The 26,633-nt window shown below is 45.2% G+C and overlaps 2 protein-coding genes across 5 annotated transcripts in view; one reads left to right on the top strand and one right to left on the bottom strand.

The window, feature by feature from the left end:
- Window positions 1-15,178, top strand: part of SLC22A23 (solute carrier family 22 member 23) — a gene marked incomplete at its 3' end in the record, with an annotated part of 92,790 nt that extends 77,612 nt beyond the window's left edge. For 3 of the 4 annotated variants that reach the window (XM_082754019.1, XM_082754020.1, XM_082754022.1), the window contains 5 exons: window positions 4,017-4,119; window positions 5,958-6,190; window positions 8,927-8,959; window positions 9,766-9,889; window positions 14,082-15,178. In XM_082754019.1, the coding sequence (XP_082610145.1) occupies window positions 4,017-4,119; window positions 5,958-6,190; window positions 8,927-8,959; window positions 9,766-9,889; window positions 14,082-14,439 (851 nt within the window). Of the gene's footprint in view, window positions 1-4,016; window positions 4,120-5,957; window positions 6,191-8,926; window positions 8,960-9,765; window positions 9,894-14,081 lie in introns of those variants that run through there. The other variant, XM_082754021.1, reaches the window with a different exon arrangement.
- A 3,467-nt stretch (window positions 15,179-18,645) lies between these two features.
- On the bottom strand, window positions 18,646-24,413 carry PSMG4 (proteasome assembly chaperone 4). Its single transcript, XM_082754023.1, has 3 exons — window positions 24,058-24,413; window positions 23,900-23,975; window positions 18,646-20,136 (listed from the first exon to the last, which is right to left on the bottom strand). Exons 1-3 carry the CDS (start codon window positions 24,268-24,270, stop codon window positions 20,015-20,017), a joined length of 411 nt encoding a protein of 136 aa, XP_082610149.1. The 5' UTR covers window positions 24,271-24,413; the 3' UTR covers window positions 18,646-20,014.
- Between the last annotated feature and the right edge of the window lie 2,220 nt (window positions 24,414-26,633).

Raw genomic sequence — 26,633 nt, 5'->3', positions numbered from 1 at the left:
GTGCCAAACTCCCTAGTGAGGTTATTAAACCAGATTTATTTATTTTTTGAGAACAAGACAAGTCACCCTACCAGAACCTCCTGCCATCCTGCTGTGATTTCCATTCTTCTGCCTCTTACTGCCGTCTGCCCATCAGTCAGCTCTTCAGCCACCAACAATTTCTGTATGTGAGCTGATAGCCTTCAATTTTCCTTCAACATTAAGCTTTTCAAAAAAAAAAATAAAAATAAATATATATACAAGGCTATTAGCCCTCGATGATACAACTGAGCACAAAGGGAGTTCACAGAGACAGAAATCCTGGAAGTTATCAATAGAGCTGTGCATCAGTAGCTCAGCGTGCCTGTGAGCAGGTTGCTTCAGCTCTGCATTTCAGCCCTGTCCGTCTCCTGCTGCAGAGCTGTTGTGCTCTGGGGCTTGACAGTGCCTCTTTTCATGTTCAAAGAGCTACTGGCAGTAATGCTCAGCAGCCAGAAAAATCCAGCAGAAGTCCATCACCGTGGGACACTTGTCACTTTGGACATCCTTTTTCAGAGGGTTGTTTCGAGCTTTGTCTGTTTTGCCAAGTGATGCAGGGATGGGTAGCTTCATCTGAAGACTCGAGATACTTCATGATTTTGAAAGCCGTGGTTCTGAAATGCAGACTGGATCCCACGAGAATCCAGCAGCGTTGGGAGCTGGAAGCTGATGGGGTTTCCCTCCCAGTGAGACATTCACAATGTCCCGGAGAATAGCTTTAATTTCCACTGAGACATGAAGAGTTAGCTTGTTGACAGTTCTCCTACTGAGTCCCTGAATAGGAAGCCTAGAGTGTGTGTGGGCTCTGGAGTATGGGAAAACTCGTAACAGGCCTCTGAGAACATGGGTAAAAATGTTTTTTTTTTTTATTTTCCACACTCACCCTTCTGGTAAATCGGTCAGAACTAAAATGTTTAATGCAAATTCCCTCCGAACTGGTGACTTCAGTGCAAATTCAAATAGGTTCGGGGAGGGGGAATTTTCCTGGTGTTATTCCAGTAACTGACAGAGTTTGCTGCCACGTGATTTTCTGATGGGCATCGGCTTGACTTCTCTTTTAAGATCTTAACATTGACCTGTGGCATTCAGACAGCTGAGGAACTGCTGAGGCTTGGCTGCTGCTCTCCAGACAGCCCCTTGCAGTCAGGCAGCGCAGGTCCTTCCACAAAAAGCCAGCTACCCCAAAGACAGCAGGCAGCTGAAACAAGAGCCAGGGCTGTAGCTGATGAGGTGGTGTTTTTCTTCCCAAGTCACATACCTTATTTGCTGCCATCTGAATATTTTGATTACTGTAAATGATTGACTGAAAGTGATTGATTTTGGTGTGGGTTTGTTTGTTTGTTTTCAGAGCATCTGACTGCTGTGTATATAGAAATAAAGGATGGAGAAGGTCATCAGGGAGATTTAGGAATTTGGAGACTTAGGGAGTGCTTCATCTGAAGCAAGTGACTTATGCCTGGATTTGGAGTTTTTAACAAATTAAAGGGGGGGGGGGGGGGGGGGAAGATAACTGGTAGAGCGAGAAGGCTCTCGGTAAAGGCAGGTGCTATTTCCATTCTTTGGTGTAAAGTTGGAAGCTGTATAATATATATGCTTTATATACATATTATACATAGAAAACATATATATACATATATATATATAAATAAAATAAAATTCTTGTAATGCAACTACATGTGGAATCCCTTTTGGGACACTTTATATCATAATACTGTGTACTCGTAGAGTGTAACCCCTGACATAGTGGAGGCAAGGGTTCACTGCTGCCTGAGGAGGGGTATAGAAGGGGTACAGTTTCCTCCTGTAGGATCCTGCTGAACCAGGGGATGTGTCTGCTGGCTCACGTGATGCACGGGCTATCTGTTGTGTGAGGGTAGAACAGCAGCTGGTGAAAAACAGTAACAGGAATTAGTTTGGAAGGCCTGATCTATAAGAAGTGTTTAAAGGGAGCTTAAGTGCACGTGAGAAGGATATGTGATGGTAAATACAGGATATAGGGATTGTAGCAACTGCTAGTGTGTGAACAAAACAGGACTGGATGGTAAAGTAGTATTTGTCTTCTAAAAGAAGTGTAGCTAAGTAAAGTGTTGCTTCTCTTAATTTCATGTAACTAAGTTGTGGCTCAAAAAAGCACACTGACAATAAAATCCACTTCTTCCTCTCCTAAATAAATAAATAAAAATGACTCTGAGAAATGGGAAAAACTCATGACTCTGATAAAACTCATGACCTTAATAAAAATGACTCTGAGAAACACCTAAAATGAGAAAGTTCTAAGAACATGGCATCAGCTGCAGCCTTCTGGTGAGTTTTTTTTTTTACTTCAGAAGTCCAGAGCTGGTCATATTTAAACAGTTTGAGCGTGAACCCTTATGTCCATATGAAGCCTGTAAAATGTGTTGTTTGGGCAGTGATTTTCATTGTTTCCCTTGAGCTGAATTAATAAGCAGTCATTCTCTGGAAAGCTTTTCAAAACCTTGTGCTTTTCCTACTGCTTTGTGTGACTTTTTCACTGCAGAAGGCTTGGCTGGGGCTCAATTATAGACTTTACAACTCTGTTTTATCTGTCTGCTGTTGTTTTTCTGAATTAGTTTGTTCCCACTTAATTCTTTCCAAAATCTTGCTACAAAAATCATTTTGACCTTGCTCTTTGAGATTAGGTACCATCATTTTTATTGCTTTTTTTTTTTTTTCTTTAATATAGCCACGATCCATTGCTGAGCCTGCTGAGTGCTCCTGTAGTGCAAACATTAATTTGACCAATTTCCTCTTTTGCTGTGGCTCTGCTTTTATGATTTTGTGGGCCTCACGCTGCACAGATGCTGGAGAGAAGGAATATTACTAGGTAGCAAGCAGACTAGTCGGGTAATACGCTGCTTAAGTACAATCATTAATGTAAAATACCCTTCATTCCTTTTCTCAAAAACATTCCCTGTAGTTACTCCAGATAGGTGACCAGGAGTGACCTGTGAGCAGCAAACAGGACAAGTGTTTGCATCTAAATAGTATTTCTTTGGTTTATTATTTTAATGATACTGCTTTCCAATAACAGCAAGTATGTTTTTTTGTTTTGTTTGTAAATCAGGGCTGATTTATCTCATTTTCCCCCAGTGGCTTGCTTTTATTTGCCTTTTTTCCCCCGTCTTGCGTCTGTTAAAGGGATCACTGATGCTTGGAGTAAAGCAGAGGCCAGGGCAGGCAACTGAGGACACTGGGCTAATTGCTGGCACACAGAGGGAACGGATGCAGGGTGCAAAACAGAGCCCTGCTGCCACCTTGGAACAGTCCAGAAAGCAGCAGTATAAGCCTTTGCCCTAAAAACATCCCTAGTTTGCATTCCTGGAAGGCATCAGTTTTGTGATGCTGCTTTATAGCTCCAGCTTCTTCCTCTTGCAGCAGGCTTTGTGCCCCTATGGCTGTCCCACCGATCCCACAGCTTGGGAGCAGTGGTTCAGTCAGCATGCCTTCATGCTCAGCCTCTGAGCTGGTGATATTTGGGAAGTAGGCTCTAGCCTCCTTGTTTAAATCCAGTTTTCATTAAAAAAAAAAAAAAAACACCTCAGACAATTCCCACACAAACTGGGTTTGACTTCCAGTCCTTTCCAGTGGCTTTTCAGATGAGTATTGCAGAAATGCGATGGAAGTCAGCAGGGCCCTGAAGCTCTTCAGGATGTTTTGCATCACGCTTGCTGGGACTAAATTCCCCACTGCCTTCTTCTTACATCAATGTTTTGGCTTGGAGGAAGGTGTGATATCTGAGGGAACTCCTGGGCAGCTCTTGAGCCCCAAGGAGGTGGTTGCTGCAGGAAACTTGGAAGAAGAGGGAAACCTGGAGTGGACTTCAGGCAGGTTGTTTAGTTTCCTTAATAGCTCATGTTAGTGTAATCAGAAGTGTCCTGCTCTCCACAACATCCCTAAGAATATCTGTAGTTCACAGGCTAAGCTGCTCCTTCTCTTTGTCCCCTCCAAAAGACTAATTTCAGCTCATTTTGTTTCAGAGCTGGAAAAGGAGATCGCCAGGAGACCGAAGAAAGTCTGCATTGTCAAGGTGGTGGGGACCAGGAACCTGTGGAAAAACATTGTGGTACTGTGTGTGAACTCGTAAGTGTCTGGGGGGGTTCTGAACCGAGAGCAGCAATGGGAAGTGATGGGGGCCACCTCTTTTTCCCAAAATGGGACCCTTAAAACTATAAACTTTCCAGGGTCTCCGATAAATGGAGGAAATTGTGGCTGTTTCAGGCAGTAGCACCGTGTGTCTTTCCAAGCATTGGGCTTTGTCCTGAAACAATGTTTTTGTCTTAGGCTGTTTTAATAGCCAGCATTAAGTCTGAAATATGGGGGAATTCTCCCCTTCTCCCTCACCCTTTCTAATAATGCCTGTTTGGAAATTCCCTAACCCAGCACTAGGCAGCCCACAGAGTGACTTCTGGCAATAGCATGTGGAGGCTGTGTGCCATCCAAACAGTGTGAAGCAGATATGTGTTGAAGAAAATAGCTTTCAGTGTTGTCTTTATGGGGTGGAAAAAAAAAAAGAAAAAAAAAAAAGACTATTTAATTTTGTTGTTCCTCTAGCCTGGAGCTGTGCTGAATTTTTGCAGCGTGGAGCACGGAGAAGGAACTTTTCACAGGGAGTGATGAGACATCAAGGGAGATAAATGTATTTAGTTTTAAAAGCAAATGTTCTGACCTGCTAGGAAAACCAAGATAATTGACTGGTTCAAGGGCAAGCAGGCAGGCGAGCAAGCACAGATGATACATTAATTTGGCTTGTTGGTCATGGCCTAAATAACTTCAGCAAGGCTGTTTTCACATAGAAAAGAGAAAATGCACTCCGGTCACTCAGTCCTCCTCTCACTTGGAGGAGGAATCAGTTATAAGCCAGGTATCCAGAGCAAATGACATTTTTGTGTAACAGCAAGTACTTGTGCTATTGCTTTTTTTTTTTTTTCTTCTATTTTTTGTCAGGGGGAAGTGTTTGATATTGGGGAGGGTATTCTAGAACTATGGCATTGATTCACAAGATTGCCAGAGAAATTTCCCAGCACTGTGCTGCCATACATACACTCAGTGGCTGTGTATTCCCCAATTGTTTCTGTGCTTACATTAATATCCAGCTTAAACTGCCAAGTGCTTCAAATTCCTGATGCTCAGGAGGATAGAGATGTATGCATGTAATGCACCTGCTGTGCATTTTTGGGGACCTGGGTCTACAGCTGCAGCTCTGTGAGGTACAGTTAGTTTGACGTGACCTTGTAGCAGGTTTATATGGTCTAAATGCTAGGCATCATGAAGAAACTTTTAAAAGAAGGGGAGGCATTGGTCTGTAGGGAGACATAAATATGTAGATTGAATTAGGATTTCTTATTTTGTAATAGTACTAGTCATGGCAGCATGACATCTGGCTTCAAATACACACTTCTAAGGGGTTTTCAGTTTTAACAGGCTAATTTGGACAGTAAGATTCAATTCTCAGTATGACCAAATGCCATGGTCAGAAGGGTCTTCCTGGAAGAGATATTAGCATTGTGCTATGTGTTGCTGTCTGAGCTCACAGGTTGGTTATTGCCATCAGTGGATGTACTGGGAGCAGCGCAATGCCCTTGTTGAGAAAGAGGAGCTCCAAAATATGTTGGGAAAACCAGTCTCACACTGAGAGTCGTTATAAAACTGCTCATATACTGAGCAAAAGCTGTGCAAATGAAGTCAGGAGACTGCAAATCTCTGGTTGAGAATAGGGCTTTTATTATTATTATTATTCATTGTTTATTTTTTTACAGTAGCACTTGGAAGTCTAATTTGAGATGAGTGTCTTTTTGCACAAGGCGTTGTATTCCTACAGCAGAAATGCTTCCCACATTTACGTGTTTCTACCTTGAACTACGTTGCAGTATGTGTCAAACTTTTCAGCAGTTTCCTCTTGCCCTTTCCTCTTTCCCTAGGCTGACTGGTTACGGCATACACCACTGTTTTGCAAAAAGCATGATGGGGCATGAGGCGAAGATGACGATCACCCACAACTTCTATGCGGACTACTATACCATGGCGGGGATCGCCTTGGCATCCTGCCTGGCCATGTGCCCCGTGGTTGGGTTTTTGGGGAGGAGAGGAGGACTCCTGCTCTTCATGATCCTGACAGCTCTGGCATCGCTTCTGCAGCTGGGCCTTCTCAACTGTAAGTTGGAGACGGGAGCTCTTCAGGACCACACAAGGCTCTTGAGTTTGATGTGTAGGGATAAAATGATCACAAAAGTTCATGGTAGAGTAGCTGCCTGGGAATGAGATTGGTTTGCGTACCACATGATCCTGTAGAAGATGACAGCAGAAATGCCAGTCACGGCGTATTTTGTCCCCCCTTTATCAGTTATAGTAGAACATCATTAGGTGCCCCTACAGAAATCCTTCCTTGCAGGAGGAAAGGTACAGAGGTTTATGCTCTCTCAGAGTGAATGATTCACTATCAAAAGAGAATCAAGTTTTGGATTAAAATTTGTTGCCATCCCCCCCCCCTTTTTTTTTTTCTTATGGGAGACAAGAATAGATTTTAACACGCTTGGAGAATTCACGGAAAATGTTCATGGAAATTCATGGAAAATGTTGTGCAGCTTCAGTTTGTTGCAAGGGTCACAAAGAAAACTGAAGACAAGGGACCAAAGAATATCATTCCATTCCCTTTCTCAGATTTGACATCCAGTACAAGTACACCTGCATAGTTTAAGCAGCTGAATTCATTTGAAGGGTTCCCCAAACACTTGTTGCCTTAGATTCATTAAGAAGAATCATCATGTTCTGGATGAGTCCCAGTGGCGAAGCTCGTTGAGTGTTGGTGCTGCTTCTAAGTTCTGTCATGTAAAAACAAACAAACAAAATACTCTTCTTTCAGTGGAATACCCTCTGGGGAAAGAGCTGAGTAGGGGTTGGGAAGGAAAAACCTTCCCACTTGAGTTTGCTTCCCAAATAGCCTCTAAAACAAGCAGAAGTTAAAGCAAAGGGTATGTGTCCTCTGCTTGCTCTGAGCATCTCACTACTTAGAATAAATATGCAGGTAGCAGGGAAACAGAGAGCTGGGATACCCTGCTTTTACTGGGGTGTGTATGTAAGGTCCATGTTCACGTATAGATGCAATTTCATGAGGTGACACAGCTTCTCAGAGAGGTTGTTCCTGCCAAAAGCAAGAGTGTCCCACCCCCTCCTTCAGGGGTTGTGGCATTTCTCTGGCACTTGGAGCTGCTTCAGCTATTAAAACTGTTACAGAAAAGTTCCCTTTCCTTTCCTTTTTTTTTTTTTTTTTTTTTTTTAAATCATATTTCCAAGAGTTAACTTAAGATGGAGCAAATGGGGTGTGATGGGTCAGAGAGGCATGGAAGCAAAGGGAAGGTGAGATGTGCCTGTCACACTTTTAGCTGCACACCAGCGGATCCCTGTCCTGTGGAACCTCACCCCAAGGAAGGGGAAGGGGATTGAGAGACGTGCTCCTGGACAAACTGGATACGAGACAAACACCAGAACACTGGTTGTTGCTGTTTTCCATTTCTAAGTTTAGAAATGATTTCAGAGCTTTAATGAGAGAGGCCTTTTGCATTGAGGATGGAAAAAATTTTACATTCCCGCATGCTGCAGGGTAGCCCTGAGCCAGCAAATGTTGCCTATATTTACAGACCATGTTTCCTGAACGTGTTTACGAAGTTAACCTTTAGTGTATGCACTATTTGTGGAAGTGGGAGGGGGGAACAGGGAATCTCTTTCAGGACGCTGAAGAAGCTCCAGAGTTGCGTGTGTTTGCTCCCAGCTTGGCACAGATGTTCACATTTCCTTTGAGCACATTTACCATGTCCAACAGTGCCAGCCAAGAGGAGAGAAGCCCCCCGTCCCCATCTCATGCCCAGCCCTTTGAAAAGCTGTGACAATTCACATAGAGGTGCACGCTGTGTGTGCATGTTGTCCTAAAACTCCAGGTTCTGGTGGTGGTGTCCATCAGGGTCACTATACCAGAGTCATCTTGTTTTTTTGAGTACACCAGAGCCAATAAAATTAATTTTCAGTTCTTCAACAACTAAATGGTGAGGAGGAACACCCTGTAAGAATTGCTACAACATTTTCCATGATGGGTTTAGATAGTTTTGTGAGCAAAGGTGCTCAATCTGGAAACAGTCGTGGGCCCTAGGTGCTTTCTGCTATCTTGGCACAGGGCATCTGCAAATGCCCTGTTCCTGTGGGCTGTCCCTGCTCTCCTTCCCCCATTTCTTTGTGAAAAGAGGAGGGAAAGGCAGCCTTTAGATTCAGAGCAGCTTGTCTCCTCCTACTCTAGACGATACCCCCCTTCTTCCCCAAAAGAGCTAGACAATGTTTGGAGAGAAGCAGTGACCCTGCTGAGCGTGAAGTCTGTTACAGCCTCGTACGTGTTTCACTTTTGCTAATTACACCCAAATTATTCTAATGAAATCGGAATTGGAGAAGGAGGGGGGAGAGAGAGAGAGAAAAGTGCTCCAGCACGGAGCAGCAGAAGTCTCCCACCGCCACCATGATGCTGATGCTGGGAGTTTTGCTCTCAGACCACAGCCTCTGTTGGCCATCCCCTCAGGGCTGCTGGACGAGGGCAGTTTCTCTTCTCCCCCTTCATTAAAAACAAAGAGGCCTTTGTGTTAAGCCCAGCGGTAATTCTGAGTCCCTTAAAAATGCCATGCCTCTGCGTTTATTATCACTGTCTCATTAGCATTCAGTCCTCTGGCTGCAAACAGCACGTCGCATCAGGCCGGTCATGTCACAGAAAGGAGTGCATGGGAGCTGGGGGAGGCATGCGGGGAGTACCTTTTCCTTTTTCCTTTGCGTAAATAATGACTGTGTGTTCTTGTTTTCTCTCCCTTTCTCTCTTATTTTTGTCTTACTCTAACTTCCGTGGTCTTGGATGCAGTGATTGGAAAATACAGTCAGCTTCCAGACTCAGGTATGGTTTGCAAACGCGGGTAGATCTGAAACCATGGCCAAAGTCCCCAGAGTGTGGCTGCTGCCACAGAGGGCTGCAGGGGGAAAGCTCACCTCAGGACCCCACTCATAAGGAGGTGTATTTGTGTATGCACGGTCTCTCGATGCAACATCCTCTCCACACAGCATGAACCTGGTTGTGTCAGCATGTGAGGAGAGGGTGCAGAGTCCCCAGGGGTGGTTATTAGACATGGGGCAGTGCTTTCTCAGAAAGCCCATGTCTCAGATCGAGCTGTCGGCTGAAGGCTGCCAAGCTTGCAGCTGAGTTTGCAGACCCACCATTTGCAGGAAGTTAGCAGGGAGATGGGAGCACTTCTATTTCTCTCCCTGCTTGTCCCGTGAGCCTCTCCAGTGCCCAAGCCACCAAGCTGTACCAGACATTTGGCAACTCGACGAACGCCGCCTGCCTCTGCTTGTCTGTCAAATGTGGGAGGGAAGTGTCTGGTGCCTAAAAGGCTGCCCAAGGATGTGCAGTTTCTTTTTTTTTTTTTTTTTCCCCTTGTGTTTTACCTTTTTTGCGGTGGCTGAGCATAAGTAATTCAGAGATCGCTGCCATTTTGGGGCATGACATTATGATTTTTTTCATGTATGTTTGTGTCTTGGGTGCTTGGGAAAGAATTTTATAAATACCAGTTTTAAATTAGTGTTACAAAAGTGACTCAATTTTTCTTGTTTAGGTAGAATGAGTAACATAGACCTGTTTTCTTCTGTTCTTTCTTGGCAATTTCGCCTCGTTCTCACTTTTCATGCACATGCTTGTCTTGACAGGTATGAGTGACAGCGTCAAAGACAAATTCTCTACCGCGTTTTCCATTGTGGGTATGTTTTCTTCGCATGCTGTTGGAAGTCTCAGCGTATTCTTCTGTGCTGAAATCACACCGACAGTAATAAGGTGAGACATCAGAGTCGTCCCCCCCCCCGTAAAGGGAAGATAATAAATTGAACTCATTGTCTTAGTATCTGGCTGTGTAACTTACATTGTGTGGGGTGGGGGATCTCCTATAATTAGAGACCACACGGCAATTTCTGGGCCACTTCTTAACCTGGTGTCACCGCAGGCAGGCTGCATAAGTAAGTGCTTAGCTGAGGACAGAGGGGCTTTGTTTCAGATGGATCCACTTCGAAAATCACCATTATGTTGATTTTTGTCGGGCAAGTCATCACGTGAATTGCATTTGTTCTCAGTGTGGTATGGGCTAAAGTACTTGTATGAACCAGATCATGTAGTTGAACCGTTTTGTTCATTCGCTTGCCCTGTTGGATTTGTACAAGCGGTACATGCAAGCTTACAGCTTGGTATTAGAAGATAAATTAACATCAGTGTGCAGAGAAGGACATGGCTGCAATCTGCTCCCTGCCTCCACAGGGTAAGCTAATGCAGCTATAGGAGTGCCTCAGTGGACAGGAGGTGTTGCAACGTGCAGTCTTAAATGCTGCTGGTGTGTATAGGTGCTCTGAGGACCTGCCGTCACATCTCTTACAGCACCAGTGTGTTTTGCCTTTACTACAGACTTGTACTCTAGCTCTTTGTCATTTTTCTCTTTGCACCCAGAGGCTCGAAGTTTTTGTAAAGAGCAGCACTTACATGCTGGGCAACAGCAGAAGCCAGGCGGATGATCTTCTCTGGAGAGCTTTCCATAAACTGTCTCGGTGTTGTCTGGTTTTTGTACCATTTTATTTATTCACTGTTATCTTTCACAGCACAAAGGCTGTGCTTGTGTGTTCTGGATTATGCTTTCAGCAATGCCACAGCGATTCGGGAGTCCACCCTAACTCCCATTGAATTTCGTAGGAATGTAGGTCGTGGGGGTGGGAGGGAGAGACAGCGGAGGGAAGAGGATATTTTTTGCTCCCCCCCTCTGCCCCCAATTACATGTTTTTTTAATAACTTTGCAAAGCTATTACAGCAGAACTGTCAGATATGCAGCCAGCCTCCTTGATCTATGGCCTTTTCTTCAAAGCTATCTGACTTTGTGAATGTTTTACAGATAACATTATTTCTACAGGGAAGGGAAAGTGTGAGTGGTGTGGAGATTGCACAGCAGCCCAAAACACTAACAGCTATTTACTTACATGCGTGTCAGTCAGTTTGGTCTTTTTTATGCCTCTTTAATTTTCTGCTTGTCTCTGGAAGGCGTAGAGATAAGGAATTGGCCGACTCAACCAGAAGAGAATCTGCCGAGCAGGGTCAGATGTGCAGTGTGAACTTAGGAGGCTTTTTCCTTAAATCACTAATGTTGTCACAGGGAAGGGGACAAAATCCTGGCTGGGAACTGAAGTTCTGCTTCCCCCGAGTCTGCTGGGTGACACCAGGCAAGTGACAATAGCTGGATGTGCCTCAGGGTCCCCATGTATAAATAGGGATGATGACACTCTGCAGCATTTTGCGGTCTGTCCTGCCACTGCAAAACCTCTTGGTAACATCTCCTCAGGGCTGTAATTAGGAGGTGGCTCTCAGGACAGTTCATAAACACATCTCAGGCTGAGGTGTGGCTAAGCTGTCTGTGTCTCTTGTTTTGGTGGTCCATGGCCACTCCCTCATCACCTTTTTTTTTTTTCCAAAGTATCACCTCTGGTGCCCCTTGGTGTTTCAGACCACTCTACTATGCTTTTTGGCTGAATCTTGAGGAGCCAAAGGGAAAAGACAGGTAGAGAGAACTGGGGCTGCCTCTGAGGTTTCCCTGACCAGGGTCTTCCAAACATCAAATTTGAGCTCCAAATGGCTCTAGTAATCCATCTCTAATAATCTTGATGAAAACAACAGTGAGGGTTGCACAGCTGGTACATAGGAACGGGCTGAGGAGAGTGTGGTGTCCTCCCTGTCCTCTGCGTGCTGGGTTACTGACAAGTTAAAAAGAGGTCTGGTCCACAAGTTCCCACAGGAAAAGGCAGGGAAAAAAACATAGGGAGGATTCAGGGACTGACTTTAAGAAGTGGCTGAACTGAGAGGACAAAGCAACTGGGCCTGAGGTCAGCATCGACCCTGTTCTGTGCAGGGGGATGGACCAGGTCCTCTCCCAAAGCCTCCTCCAACCCGAGTGGTTCTCAGGCTCGGTGGTACTCTGAGCCATGCCACGTGGTGACCCGTTTGCTCAAGGTGCACAAATGGCCAATCAAAATAGGATTAAAATTGCTCTGCTCCAAGCAGCTCTGAGAAGGCTGAGTCCCTCCTTGTAGGTTCAGCCTGGCTCAAGTGAAGGACATCAGAGAGGATGTCATAATTGAGAAAGACACTGCAGCAGTCAGCAAGAGGAAGCCCTCCCCGGCGCTCAGGGTGGCCTTTCTGAGGGCAGCATTTTGGGCTCGGGCCCGTCAGGACAGAGCATCGGCTGCCGAGCTGCCCGGTCGCTGCTGCGAAGGCAGCGTGAGCTCCATCTGCTCCCTAGTGGCAGCACTGCTTCCCTCTTTTGGCTTTTTCCAGCTTCTTTTATCCCCTAGTATTCACAGTACTGTCAAATACAGGAGGCACACCACCGTGTATTTGCAGTCCTTCTGCCAGGTTCCAAGGGCAGCGGATAAAGTAATGCCTGCTCTAATTACTGACACGATGTGGAAAAACTCTTTTTCCCCCTCCATACGTGAAGCTGCTTGCCCTGTAATGACAGAGCTGTCTTTGTTGCTGCCTTTTCCCTGCTTCCTTCCAGTTTCTTTGATGTCCTTCCACAGCTGCTTTCAAAACTCACCTCGGGTCCCCCTTGGTTGTGGAGATGCAATTTAGCCGTAGCAAGTACCGATGTGAATGAGCCAGTCTCCTGCACTTCAGGGCCGAGTCCTGCTGATCGCTCATGTGAGCATATTAATGAAGCTGCAAGGAGGCCAGTCACACAAGGGCTGCATTCAGCTGGCTTTCCAAATTGTCATCGGAAAGCTGGCGAGGATTTAATGAGGGCGTTGGCAATGTTGGGGGAAATCACTGTTATCTGCGAGAGGTGCTTTACCAAGTCCAGGACAGCCCCGTGTGCTCAGGGCTTGGAGAGGCATCAGAGAAGAAGGGAAGGCACTGCATGTGAGGGAGGCTGCTTGTGTAACCCACTGCCAGGAAAGAGCACTGGATCCAGCCTGTGCAAGCCTTTCCATTCCTGCGATGAGGTGGGGGAAGAGGTTATTCTCATACTTGTTTTTTTTTCTTTAAGCTTGAATGTGTTTTTACTCTTTTTTTATTTTTTTGGTGTGTTTGTATGTATGATGTCAACATACTGGCACATTACATTTCATGAACAAACATTTGTGCCCTAAAGAATATTTTTATAAAGCTCCCTGTTTACAATTTAAGCATTTTACCAGGGTTGACCGTTTTGTTGCCCCTTGATGCAGTATGCAAATACACAAGGAAAGCAAGAGCAAAGTGTGGGACCTACCTCAGCTCCTACAGTGAGTCAAGAGGAGGTCTCAGGAGTCTCAACCCTTGACTTGTTCTCCTATTCTAACCACTAGCTACGTTATCTTTATTTTTTTTTACTATTTTATTTTTCCTGAAAATGATGTGTGCTGGTACAACATCAGTGGGTTGAGAGGTTCCAGCTTCAACATGTCCTACAGGGAAAATGTTTCAGCGCTCAGTGTTTGGTATAACAGATCCAGGCAGTGGTCTGTGGAGTCTGATCTCCTGGCTCTGCTGGCAATTGCTGCCAGGTATTTCAGAGGCAGCCAAAATTGACTCCTGCACTTCCCGCTTCTTGGTGTGTCTCGTCTAAGCTGGATGCTAAGCAAAATCTGGTTTTCCCTTGCTGAATGTGAGAACACATGGAAATGGGAATATTTTAGAGGGCTGTCTATGTACTCACACCTTACAGCTTCTCTTCTCCTTACGTGGGTGCAATTACATGGGTGTGAAGAGATGCTTGTGTGAGTGCAGCTATTTTCCACACACAGGCAGTAATGATCTACAACAGCAAAGCAACAGCAAAAACTCCCTCCTAGGGCAATTGCCCAGCATGAAAGCCGTGAGCAAAGCGGGTTTGCCTCAGAGATTTCGGAGCCCAGGTGCCAAAATTGCTTGCCGAACAGGATAGCCTGGGGTCCCAAGGCATTTTTGGGTGTTCTTCCAGCGCAGGGCCAGGCTCTCACCTCCGTTGTGTTTGCAGGGGAGGCGGGCTGGGGCTGGTGCTGGCCAGCGCGGGCTTCGGCCGCCTGACCGCCCCCATCATGGAGCTGCACAACCAGAAAGGCTACTTCCTCCACCACGTCATCTTCGCCTGCTGTACGCTCATCTGCATCATCTGCATCCTGCTGCTGCCAGAGAGCAAGAACCAGAACCTGCCCGAGAACATCCCGGACGGGGAGCACTACACCCGGCAGCCCCTCCTGCCGCACAAGAAGGGGGAGCAGCCCCTGCTCCTGACAAACTCTGAACTCAAGGACTACTCGGGCCTCCACGACTCGGCAGCTGTGAGCGATGGCATCTCTGAGAACACCACTGCCAACGGGATGAAGCCTATGTAACTGTAACTGGGTTGGATTTTCTCCTTTTTTTTTTTTTTCTTTTTTTCTTTTTCCCCTTTTGTTTTGTTTTACCTTCTCCTCTTTTATTTGGTATTTTGTTTGACGCTGTTGTGCAGGAAGAGCAGACCTTTGGGCAAAGGTGTTTTGCACAGGTTTTACAAACCAGTGACGGAGCAGACGCAAACTTGGGAGAATTCAACTCTGCTGCTAAAGCGACTTGGAGGAATTGTCAACCGTTGTGCAGGTTGCTCTTGAAAAAATTATGGGGGAAAATAACTCATCTGAGAAAAGACCTGGCTGGAGGTAGCCCTTCAGAACTCTTTTTTTCCTGCCATTAAATACATATATTTATTTTGATTTGTTCTCAAGAAGCACTTTATTTCCTTTTCCTTTCATAGATCACAAAAACGAAGCCATCTTATTATAAGAGGTGCAGCCATTCCAAGAAAGAAACTGTGGGGGGGGGGGGAGTTGTTTTTTTTTGTTTCCTTTTTGTGTTTCTTTAAAGGAAGGAGGTATCACTGCAAAGTTGAATTGACTGATATTTAGACTTGTGCAATGTTGTTCTGCCTGTCTAGAAAGTCCAAGCGCCCAGGTTTCCTGCTGTGTTTGTATACACCAAAAAAAAAAAAAAAAAGAATCAAAGCAAAACCTGTTGTGACTCAAACTCTGACTGCATTTTAGGCAGATTACGTTTCTTTTTATAGCCCATATGCATTTAAAAGTTAATTTTCTTTTCCTCATCAAATGCAGTGAAGAAAATCCTACCCAAACAGGCTGATTTTTCAATGAGAATCAGCCTTATGCGTTTTAAGATTCCATTAATACATTTTAGACTGTTCCTGCTGGTGTTTAATACTAATGTAGATCGTGTAAGTGAAATGATTTGACCAATGATGCAAAAATTAATTTTGACGAGAGTGGCTTTAATTACCAAGAGGTCTAGAATCTGTGACTGACAGCTCCAGGAGAAGAGCATAAACCAGCAGGGACAAAAAGTAAAGAGCATTGGCTATGGTCTGTACTTCTTATTTCTGAAGGCAGCACAGCTAGGAGTCCCTCTCCTGGGAAATGAGCATCCTGGCGTTGCCCTGCCTGTTTTTAGAACCAGAGTTTTTGTTACCTATTTAAGCGGACAAAATTTTTAAGTGACTGTCTGAAAGGAATGAATTGATAACCTGTGAGTAATGATTTAAGGTTTGTTGTTGGCCGTCTCGGGTCTTTTAGGGATGGTTTCTGGTTCTGAGCCAAGAATACACGGTGAACTCACCTGTATTGCCCTCCTTCCCCAGCTGCTCTTGTAGGATTTTCTTTCAGTTAAAAAAAAAAAAAAAAAAAAAAAAAAAGTTAAATTGGATTGATGCCACTCTATGAGAAGCAAAACGAACATCCAATTTGTCGTGTTGTACAGATGGTACTTTGATAACGGCCACTTCTCTCCTCCAGTCCCCAAACCAGCTTTTTTGCTTTGGCCATCGGCTTTCAGTTCTCACCATGTGATGACTGTGAGGATCTTGTTCAATGCAAGGGCTTTGTAAACAAACAGCTTTCTTGCATTGTAGTTAACCTCCCTCCCCTCCCTCCCTCTTTTCCTTTATCACTCAGGCCATCCATTTGTGATTGCTCAGTAGTGCGGACATTTGAACAAACCGAGCAGCAGGATGTCAATGTTGTATTGCGTGCCCATATGATTGCCACTATGTTTGATGTAAATCTTTCGTTCACAAGCATGGGAAGCGCTCATCTGCACTTTCCTCCTCTGCCTGCCCTGCCCCTTCCTCCTTTGCTGTGTATATATATATTGTCTACTAACTACTGTACCTAACAATTTCCATCCTCCGTTAGGCTGCCAATGTCCTCTTACAGTCCCCAGTAAATCAGAGAGATGCTCCTGGGCGGGTGCTGAGGTCCGTAGCACGTCTCAGACGGTGCCGAGCACAGGAGGACAGGTAGACCTGCAGAAGCGACAGAGACTGTCGTGGTCGGGATAGCGATGTTGTCCTAAAGCTGCTAATTTTTGTACAGAGGATGTGGACATTTGGGTTCTTCCCGAGCCCGGTAAGAAACACTGGACCAGTTGATGGTAATTTTGCCCAAAGTTACCCTACTGTTTTTTCACCTTTGCTAGGCTTGCTTGTTACACTTCGGTTTTATTGCCCAGCTTGAGAGTGGCCATTTCCCTCTTTCTGTTCTGTGCTGAGACTTCCGTGATCCGTGCTCACCCAAGAAAACAAAAAACAAAAAAACAAACAAACAAGGCCTTTCAAGTCCACGCAGTATCCACGTGCCAAATCCGTGCAATACCTTTTGCCTTCCATGTCAGATGCTTGTGGCAAGCCACACACACTGGGGGGGGAAAAAAGAAGGAGGGTTCACAAGGAAAACGGGCGGAGCAGAACAGGTCTTAACGGAGGAGGAAAAGGTCTCTGTGCGTGTGCACTCAAGCTGCAGCACGGCTCTAGTGGCCCCTTCACAAGCCTACTGAACTGGCTGCTTCCAGCAGGGCTAGCGGTCCCAGTGTGCTGTTGTCCACAGCGCTTTATCGTTTCCTATTCTGGTGTTTGCTCTGCGACGACAGGCGGGCCCAGGGAAGAGAATGGTTGTTTAAACATATCAGCGTTTATGTAATAAACACACTAGGTGACAGGAACACTTGGCTTTTTTTTTTTTTTTTTTTTTAATAATTTCTTATGAAATTGACTTGATTTGCTGCTTGTTTTTTGGTCTGAAACCAGGTACTGATCTCCTGCAATGTGGGGAGCTCCAACTTCTCGCACCGGTCTGGCCCTCCGCCTCTGTCATGACAATAAAACATAAAATCGGTAGCTTATCATACTGAAACATTGAATTAACTGTTTCCTTAAGTTGTTTGTATTGTTTGTTTGTACACAAACGCACAGCTGAAAAGCTTTGAAGTGTGGGAGAGCTCTCTGAGGAGGGGGCAGGTGCTCAGAGTGGCAGCAGGGCAGAAATGAAATGCCTGGCTGCTCACCGTGCTCTGCATCGGGACGGTGCTCCGCACACCAGCCAGCCCATCGGCTCCTCCATCGGCTCTCCTCTGTAGCCATCGCTGGGAACTGCTTTCCTCCGATGGCCGTTCCTGGCCACCACAACAGAGGAAGCCCTCAGAGCGGTCCTGTCCCTGTTAGTCTTTTTCTGTGAACCTTCGGTAACCTCTTAAGTCCATCTGTGGATTTTTTTTCTCTCTCTCTTTTGGTTTAGCATTTAAGGGCTTTCTTCCTTCTTTGTTACTTCAAACAAAAGTGTGAAAGTTACATTATGCTTGATCTGGTTTTCTTTCCTTTTAAGATTTCCGTGATGCTTTTGTTGCCAGACACACTACAAACAGATAACGACAGTGTGGGGAAAGCTGTCGTGCGTTTGGGGGTGTTTTGTGGCAACTCCAAAAGGGTTCTGTCTGATTTACCTTGCAGTTTTGGTGAGCCTGCTTTTTTGTGTGGTTTGTTTGTTTGTTTTTGTGTTTGTTTGTTTTTTGTTTTGTTTTGTTTTTTCATGGAAGTATTTTGCTTAACTGTTGCCACTTCCTGGAGCCAAACACTAAAGGTCACCAAATTGGAAGCAGAAGTGCCATTAAACGAACTCTGTGAATGTCAAGTCAAGTTGCGCCTGTAGCTGGCACATAAGACAACGCTATTAAGTGTGGGATGATCTCCCCCACTGTAAGTTTTTTTTTTTTTTTTTTTAAAGAAAAATGACAAACCTCATTTTAAATGTATTGTGTAAAACGTTTTGGGAAAGGAGTAACAGTGTGTAATGTCTAGTGGGTGAGAGTTCCCTCCCCATTTCGGTTTCCGATGAAGTTTTAAAGAATCGTATTACTGTATGTTTTGAACATGAATAGTCTGGTGGTGCTTCCTCATAGCACAAGCTTAAATTGAGTACTGAAAACAGTCTTAAAAGCTAAATGTCTGCATGATGTTACATCTGTTGTACCTACTGAGAAACTTTGTATGTAAATGTACAGAATAAAAAGATGTTGTCCCATCAGTTTGTTTTCCTTGGTCTGTCTCCCACACCGTGATTTCTGGTGAGCCCTCAACAAAGTCCTACGCTCCTCTAAAATAGAACGAACTGATTTTTAATCGGGCTAATTAAATCAACACACTGATTTGCAACTAATTATCCTTTACATTCAGTTACGGAAGAACAGTTGACTCTACTTCCTGGGCTGTATAAATTAAGATCTCCTTCACCAGCTGCTTTGTGCTACTTGCATTGTCAGCTGTGCCTACCAGGTAAGAAAGGGCCCAGTGCTCCCATGTCAAATCCGCAATGTTGACGGTAAGTGTACAGCCATGGATGGTCAAAACCCATTCAGAGACAGCAAGAGACTGGCTGTGATCTGGGGTCATGCACCAGCAACCTTCAGCTACAGTTTTTAATTGCGCTAACAGGGCCACAAGAAGGTAAGTGCAGAACATTTTTCTCTAGGGGATTATGACAGTTGTCTACAACGAGGTGGCCCAGCAGCAGCGTTACTGTTTTTCATCTGTATTGGAAGCTTGGCTGAGTCAGCTTGCAATAAAAAAACAACTTGATTTGCTTATCAGGTTGCTGTGCTCAGCATTCTTCCAAACTGCTGGGAATAACAGGTGCTACTTGCAGTAGCACAGCACGTATTGGTGGTTGCAAATGGTCATTATGCCATTGGCTTTATGGTGGGTTTGAGTTTTGTTATTGGCTGTTTTTTTTTTTTTTTGCATAGCTGGTTTTTAGCTGCTATTTTTGTTGGAAAAAGTAGCACAGGGATCTGCCTTTGAAAGGATATCCTACCCAAAAGCCAGTCTAGAGTGTAGCAACAGGCTGCTTTGTAGTGTTGGAATTGATTGCTCTGATTGTTCTAACGGGTATGTTCAACTTATACACCCCATGGTTTTCTAGCAGCCCAACAGTCTTACCTGGTGCTCCAAAAGTCAAGCTGTGCACTTTTCTTCTATGTAGACCCTTGCTGTTGTACAGAAAACCCTTTGTGAAAACCTTCCAGTGTTCCCAGTGTCCAAGAGATGGAAGGAAATCCAGTGTTTAGCACTATTACAACCACTGGTAACTAAAATGATAGAGCAAGGCAAGGATCATTTTATGTTACAGCTATTCAATACACAAGCCACATGGTTCCATTTCTAATACTCAGCATTCCTACTAATGGCATTGTTCTCCTCTGAAGCAAAAGACAATGCTCTCTGTTACCCTCATAGGTTTTCATCTGAACAAGTAAAAGCTGCTGTACTGTGTTCAATACTACTGCGTGGTGAATCAGTTGTACTGCTGGAATTTGGCACTGATTTCCCACTGATTTCACTGCAGGAAGGCCAGACACTGCATGCACTTCTATGATGATGTTATTGCGTGGCAGCATGTTTCTGGCCCATTTAACAGAGTAGTAAGTTTGGAAAAAAAAGAATTCCAGGTTCAGCTGTACTTAGGTCCAGCTACATTTAATAACAAATGCAAATTCAATCAAAGCAACACAAAGTAAGTATACTAAATGTCAGTGTGAAAAGTGCACTCACTTTTTCTGAAACAAAACCTTAAGTTATTGTACAATGATGCAAAGTCAGAACTTCTCGGGAAATGCCGTCATTTCTTCTTTGATCCTGTTTTCTATGAGTAAGGTGAAATTGCTGTCTGTGTTTTGAAGATTGTAGCTGACAAATATCTGTTTTTTGGTCTTCCTGGCTAAAACACAAAACAGAGTATTCAGGTACAGTTTGCTCTTACATAAAAGTGATGAAAGTATTCAAAAAGCCCATCATACAGATTTTTATGCCATCTCCACTCCTCCCATGATGGACCCAGCTATGAACGAACAGCAGAACAAGCACCCAAGCATTGGCATGTTGGGCAATATAAGCCATGCATGTCACTGAAGTGAGCAATGTAGGCACGGTGACTATGAACTAGATTTTGGGCTGATGCAAATGCTACTAGTCACTGGAAAAACTCCCAGTGACTTTCATGGATTTTGGACAATTCTTAAATTATAGTACAGTTTAAGTGAAACAACAGACTACCTAAATCTCATCACTGAAATTTGGTTTATACGTTAGTAAGTCAGTGCTATGAAAAATAGAGAAAGTCAACAGGAAAGCGATCAGGCCACCATTAAAGTTTGTTTGTTTGTTTGTTTGTTTTATTATGAACCCCCTAAAAAGGCCCCTGAAAGTGTGCATCGCTTTTGTCTGAGCCTCCTGTCAATTATTGTGTTTCCTGTAACCTTTATTTATCCAGTGTCTGTGAACACTCCAGGATGCCAGAGAGCATTTTGGACATCACAAAACTAATCAGAATTTCCAGGCTACTGTACTGGTAACTACCTAGAGAGAGGTACTATAAAATCAAGAGCTGTCTTCCATGACAGAACTAATTAACAGCAACAAAAACAATGTCCACTGGGGCAGGAAGACTTAATTATCAGAGTGAAATAGGTAACATAAAGAAGCATTTTATAAGTAAAATGGAGTCCTTACTCAGATTTTACCATTACAATATATCTGTTTTGGAGCTCTTTTAATACACTGCAAAAAAATAAACTTTGTGAAGAGTTTCTCACCATAGGAGAGAGGTAAGCACTAGGTTTAAAGTGAGATGGGCAAAATAAGAGGCAAAAATGCTATTTGGGTCACAAGATACTCCTGGCAGGGAATAAACTGGGAGCTGACAGTCTCAAAGAGAAATCAGGCTGTACTGATGAATATTCAGAAACATCATCTGAATTTAAAAATTGGAAATAAAGACACCAGAATGTGTAATATCTCCATTCTTTTTAAACTGGAAAGCTAGCTTCAGAAAACCTGTATGTATATTTACAATACATATAATATGCAATTATTATATATACAGAGAAAGTACAGTTGAACTACTCCTTTGAGGTATTTTAATAGCACAAATCGATTTATTACCATTTTCTGTTCTAACAGGCTACCCGCTTTCCAGCTTAGTACATAGAGGAAACCCCAGTGACCTGCTTCTGAAACTCAAGGACTCATTTGCCTTTCAAGACTTGGCACTACGAAATGTTAATGTAATGCAACACGTTGCCACGATAGCAAAAAATTAGTGCTTGGCACCAGATTTTGTGGTACAAAGCAGCATGTTTTGTAAGCACTAGTGCTTCATCATTATACCCTAAGTGCCGTGTTAATTCTGAACTAATTAATACCATTATTCTCTCTTAACAAGCCTGCAGCATACGCTGCAGTGTCAAAACTCAGCTTCTTGATTATGTTTGCATAAGATCCGACTCAGTCTCGGAGATCAAGCTTCCTCAGCAGCTCCCTGTCTGGGACACTGAGCGTCCAAAGGCACCACAGCAGCACAGACTCACTGCTATGAAGTGATGGAAGGAGCAAAGACCCACATCCAAGCTTGAGGAGGAAGAATCTGGCATAAGTTTATAGACCCTTTGTGCCATGTTGGAGACAACTGTGCCTGGGTGGGAAAGACTCAAAGAAGAGGTTGAGGTGATGTCCACCTAGACCTTGCCAGCCCCTACAGAGGGAAGATGAGGACATGGCACTAGTCAGCAATCACTGGCTGGAAGCTCTGTGATTTCAGGACGTGCAGATAAGGGAGGCACAAATGGGGCACTAAATGCACAAGGCTTTGTCTAGAAGTGGATTTCTCAACCCCCCCGGGAAATAATTAGGATTTAGGTTTCTCAACTAGGTAAATACACCTCATGCTAGAGCAAGCAGTTAGGGTGGTGGGAAACAGTCCCTGCACCTGATACAGACAGAAAGGGGTAGAAAGAGGAACAGGAACACAGTGAGTGTCCCTTCAGCAGTGAGGAAAATAAATAAAAGAGGAAATTTGGGAAGAGAGAGAGACAATACACTAAATACAGCTGTTCTGAATAGGAACCCTATCAGACTACAAAGAAAATAAGGGGCGGATGCGCATACACTGATACACAGAAGCACTGAAACTCCTGCTCCAGGGACAGAAACCTGGCACTGCAGAAACAAAATGCAGGTGATAGAATGTAACTGGAAAGCACAAGAAATAATAATACTTGCCTCCAGGTGGCATTGTGTGCTACTTAAATCAGTGCCTGCCAAGAGCAGAATGGAAGCAGCACAGAAAAAAATGGTGACAGCATGGAGAGAAGAAAGAGAAAAAAAAAGCTATTGCCTGCCTGAAGGTTACCACATGGCAGGGGGGTTAAAAAGGCTACCTCAGAAACACAGCTATGGGCCAGATTTGGCTGTGAACAGTGATGTCTGTTATTACAGCAGTTGTGGGAGTACTGAGGACTTAATTTCCCGGAGGAAAGCTAAACAGCAGTAAATGCCAAGCCTGGTATTTCTATTCAAGGCAGAACACAGATTTCTTTACCACACACTTCGTGAAACAAAGAATATACAGAGGTGCTTAGTGAGGATCTTGCAGTGGTTTGGGGAAAATAATTGTGGCCTAAGTGATCGAGAGCTGACTTGGCCTACATTAAATTGCTGGATGGAAGCCTAAAAACTAAGGTGCATGAATCAGAAAGATTCAATTCTCTTCTCAAAATTAGCAAATGTGAAGAGGAAGCACGTGATTAGTCAAAGCCAGAAGTGTTATCAACTTTCCAACCAAAAGTGGAAAAGGCCTATAGGCCCTCCTCAATATAGTACGCCCTAAGCAGAAGAGAATGGGTAACAACAGGATCTATAAAGAACAAAAATGGGACTGACTAGCAAGGAAAACTGCAACTAAGAGGTTAGCGGGCGCAGAAATGGGAAATGTGACCCATCCTAAAAATACTGAGAGAACTAACAAGACATGGCAATCACAAATTCTAGCTCTGAAATCTGAAATGAACCTTTTGCTAGTGCCAATAATGCAGGAGCAGGTGGAAACCACCTGCACAGCTGAGGTGTTAGCTGCACAAATCTCAGAGCATGACCTGCAAAAAACGAGTCTGTACAAGCAGGAGGGCAAAGGGAAAGTGAAATAAAACTGTAACACGTTATCCGATGATAGCAGTTTCTGACTACATTCTTGCTAGCTGAGGTCTTAGGGCTAACGCAATGGCTGCACGTAAAGAAATGATGTTGCACAGTATCCCGTGGAGTTTTTAAAGTGGAAATGATTGAATCTGGTGAGAGACAGCGCTGCCAGCAGCCTGCTACGGTGCCTGCCAGAAGATATCAGGATGAGGAAGGGCACTAGTGCTGTGTTTCTTGTTGAGCAACCCTTTCTGATGTATGCAGGGGTGGCCGAGGAGAAAGTGGTGTAGGCTCATGAAGCCGCCTGAGGACGCAGCCTGCTGACACGCTGCCTGCACTGAAGATCCGGATCAGGAGGAAGACCTACCCGGCTCCTTCAGCTGCAACACGAGAAGCACGCCTTCCCGCACCCCAAAAAGAAAAAACAACAAACAAAACCAAGGAGCCCGGGTGTCCCCGGGCACGATGCTTTTGGGGCTGCCCCAGCCCCTTCGCCCACCCCCACGTACCCAGGCGCTGCGCCAGGCAGGCGGAGGCGGTGTCCGAGGGGTCCCCGAGCAGCGATGTGGACACGGGCACGCCGTCCTGCGGGCAGAGCACACGGCTGGCGAGGGCTGTCCCCACCGGGGATGGGGACAGGGACAGGGACGGGGACAGAGATGCTCACCCGGGGGCTGCACATGGCCACGGCCAGGCTGGCTAAGGCGGGCGCGGCGCCCACCCAGAGGAAGAGCGAGTCCCGCAGCCGCATGGCGTGGAAGTGCACCCGCTGCTCGCCCAGCCGGCCGCTGAAGTCGTGCAGGACGATGCCGCTCTCCACCATCGCCACCGCCTCCTCCTTCCCTTCCTTCCCTTCCTTCCCTTCCTTCCCTTCCTCCATCCGCACGGAGCCCGCAGGCCCTGCCCAGCAGCGCCCGCCCCGCACGGCGCACACAGGGAGGGCGGGCACCGGCTGAGCACCGCCCTCGGGACGGCCCCGGCTCTGGCTCAGGCCCCAAGACAGCCAAATTTCCCTTCCTGAACGCTGAGGCCTCGCATCAAAGCACCAGGAATAAAAAAATAAATAAACAAAATATAAATAAATAAAGCAAAAAGCATCCCCTGTCTTAACGCATCTCCCTGCGCCTCCCACAGACCAAGCCCTCCGCCCTGCTCGCTTCTGCCCATGCGGTGCTAAGCCCAGCCGGCCTCTCAGCCGCCCTCCACGCACAGGATCAGCCCGCAGCCACCTCCTCTGCCCTACATTTGTCCCTTGCTGCTCGCCCAAGCGGTTACGGCAGGCTCGGGCTACGCCAGAGCACGTTTGCTGGTCCCCAGCCTGCCCAAAGGCTTTGTCTCCACGTGGGTTGGCCTCCAAATGGTGGCCGCAGACGCGTTGCTGCTCCAAAAGCAGCCTCCAGCTGTCCCAGCGGCGTGCTGGGCACTGACATTGAGCCCTCAGGAACTGCAGGAAGCAGGCAAACTGGTGACAAAGCTGCCTTGGAAGGGGCTGAGTGCTGTTTGCGTGCTCCTGGCAGGCTCCAAGCTCTTCCCTTTGTGTCACGTTCCTCTTTCTGCAGCCATAGGTTTGCTGTTTCTTCAGAGGTGGGGTACATCAGTTGTCTAAACCAGGGAAATCTATCGCAGGTATTGCAGAAAATAATTAAGAAAAAAAAAAAAAAAAAAAGCATTGGATATTTCTACCAGGAGCCACACAGGTGTTGGTGGTGAGGTTCCTGTGATTAACCATCTGCAGGTGTTGGAAATTTGCCCCAGGCTACCTTTATCAGGGAAGAGAAAGAAGCAATTCAGGGCACAGTTCAGCTAAGCTACTTTAGATCTCTTCTGAGGGAGGAGAAGCATCCCCCTCCTATGTGCTTTCCATTAGCTACAAGAGAGGTTAGTGTGAAAGGCAAGGTTCTCAGGGCTTTGTGGACAAATTTATGTTTATGGGTAAGTCCTTCTCTAGGTGTTCAGAGCTGGTTTCTCAGCTGCATCTGGGCAGAGTTAGCACTGTAGAGCCCAGTAGAGGATCCAACCTAACAAAGCTCTAGTCTAGAGTATCTTTTCCCACTAGGTAGAGATTTGGGCCTCTTTGTATGCTAAATACATGCTTAAATGATCTCCTGTTTTGAGGTGGGAGTTGACCAGTTTCTTCCCTGGTGCTACCACATCAAGTACAGGTTTCTTTTCTTACTTCCAAGACTGTCTATAGGCTTGCTCCTCCCCAGGGGGTAGCAGCACTTTTCTGTCACATTCTGATCTTTTTCTTCATCAGGACTCCCTTCAGACATGAGGAGCTCTAGTAGCTCTCATTAGAAGCCTAAGACCTGCAGACCTCTGAAGCCAAGTCATCAGGCTCTTCCACATGTGTGTGGTTCTACGTATCTAACTATTTTTGTGAAATGTAGCTGCTCTCTGTAAATCACACTAGGTCTGCATTCAAGCTCAGAAGAGGAAAAGCATTCATCTGGCAAGACAAATGGGGGGTAAGCATTTCCATTTGCAGCACAGTTGTGAAGAGCGAGTGGAGCCGTGCAGAACTAGACCATCAAGTGTGAAATGTATTTCCTAATTAAAACACTGCAAGGCCATCAGAGCCCCTGCAAAATTAGGGTGGAAAGTGATCCAGCAGCAAAGGAAGCCTCGTACATTTCCTTTAATGCTTTCATCTTTATTCTGCAGCTGTGAAAGCTGAGCTCATTATAGTCAGTCTTATTTGTCAGGTACAAGGCTAGAAAGAGCATAAACTGCTGTGAGACACTGGATAGCAAATCAATGATAAAGTGAAGATTCTGCAGCAAAAGTGCTGCATGCGTACATGGATACACTTATGCTCCTGCTGAGATGGGGTCCAAGCCCCAGGAGTGTGGTTTAAAGGCAAGCACTTCCACGCTCCTTTTTCTTCTCCAAAATTTACGTTGCCCGTGGGAGTTACCAGATCCTAGACCCTGGCTCTGCAGCCTTTCCTCTTGTATAGCTCTAAGCCAGGAGTAAATCTTCCTGTTAACTCAAAAGTGAGTAGATGCACGTAATTATGAGCTGGGATGTCAGTGAGAGAAGGAAATGTTTTCTGATTCTGAAGTGCATCCTGCAATTTTGCTTCTGCATAAGCATGAATTTGATGTGTGAGAAAGCAATTGACCATTAATATTTATTGGTGAAGGCTCTGATGTCTTGGAATGTTCCAGGTTTCTCAATTTGTTGCCCTTCTGCAGAGGAGTAAATGTTTGTTAATTAAAGGCAAAGGAAGCCTCCCAGCTT

This window comes from Aythya marila (genome assembly GCF_965140915.1).
Source record: "Aythya marila genome assembly, chromosome: 2".
Classification (NCBI taxonomy): domain Eukaryota; kingdom Metazoa; phylum Chordata; class Aves; order Anseriformes; family Anatidae; genus Aythya; species Aythya marila.
This window is presented reverse-complemented; position numbering and strand designations above follow the sequence as displayed.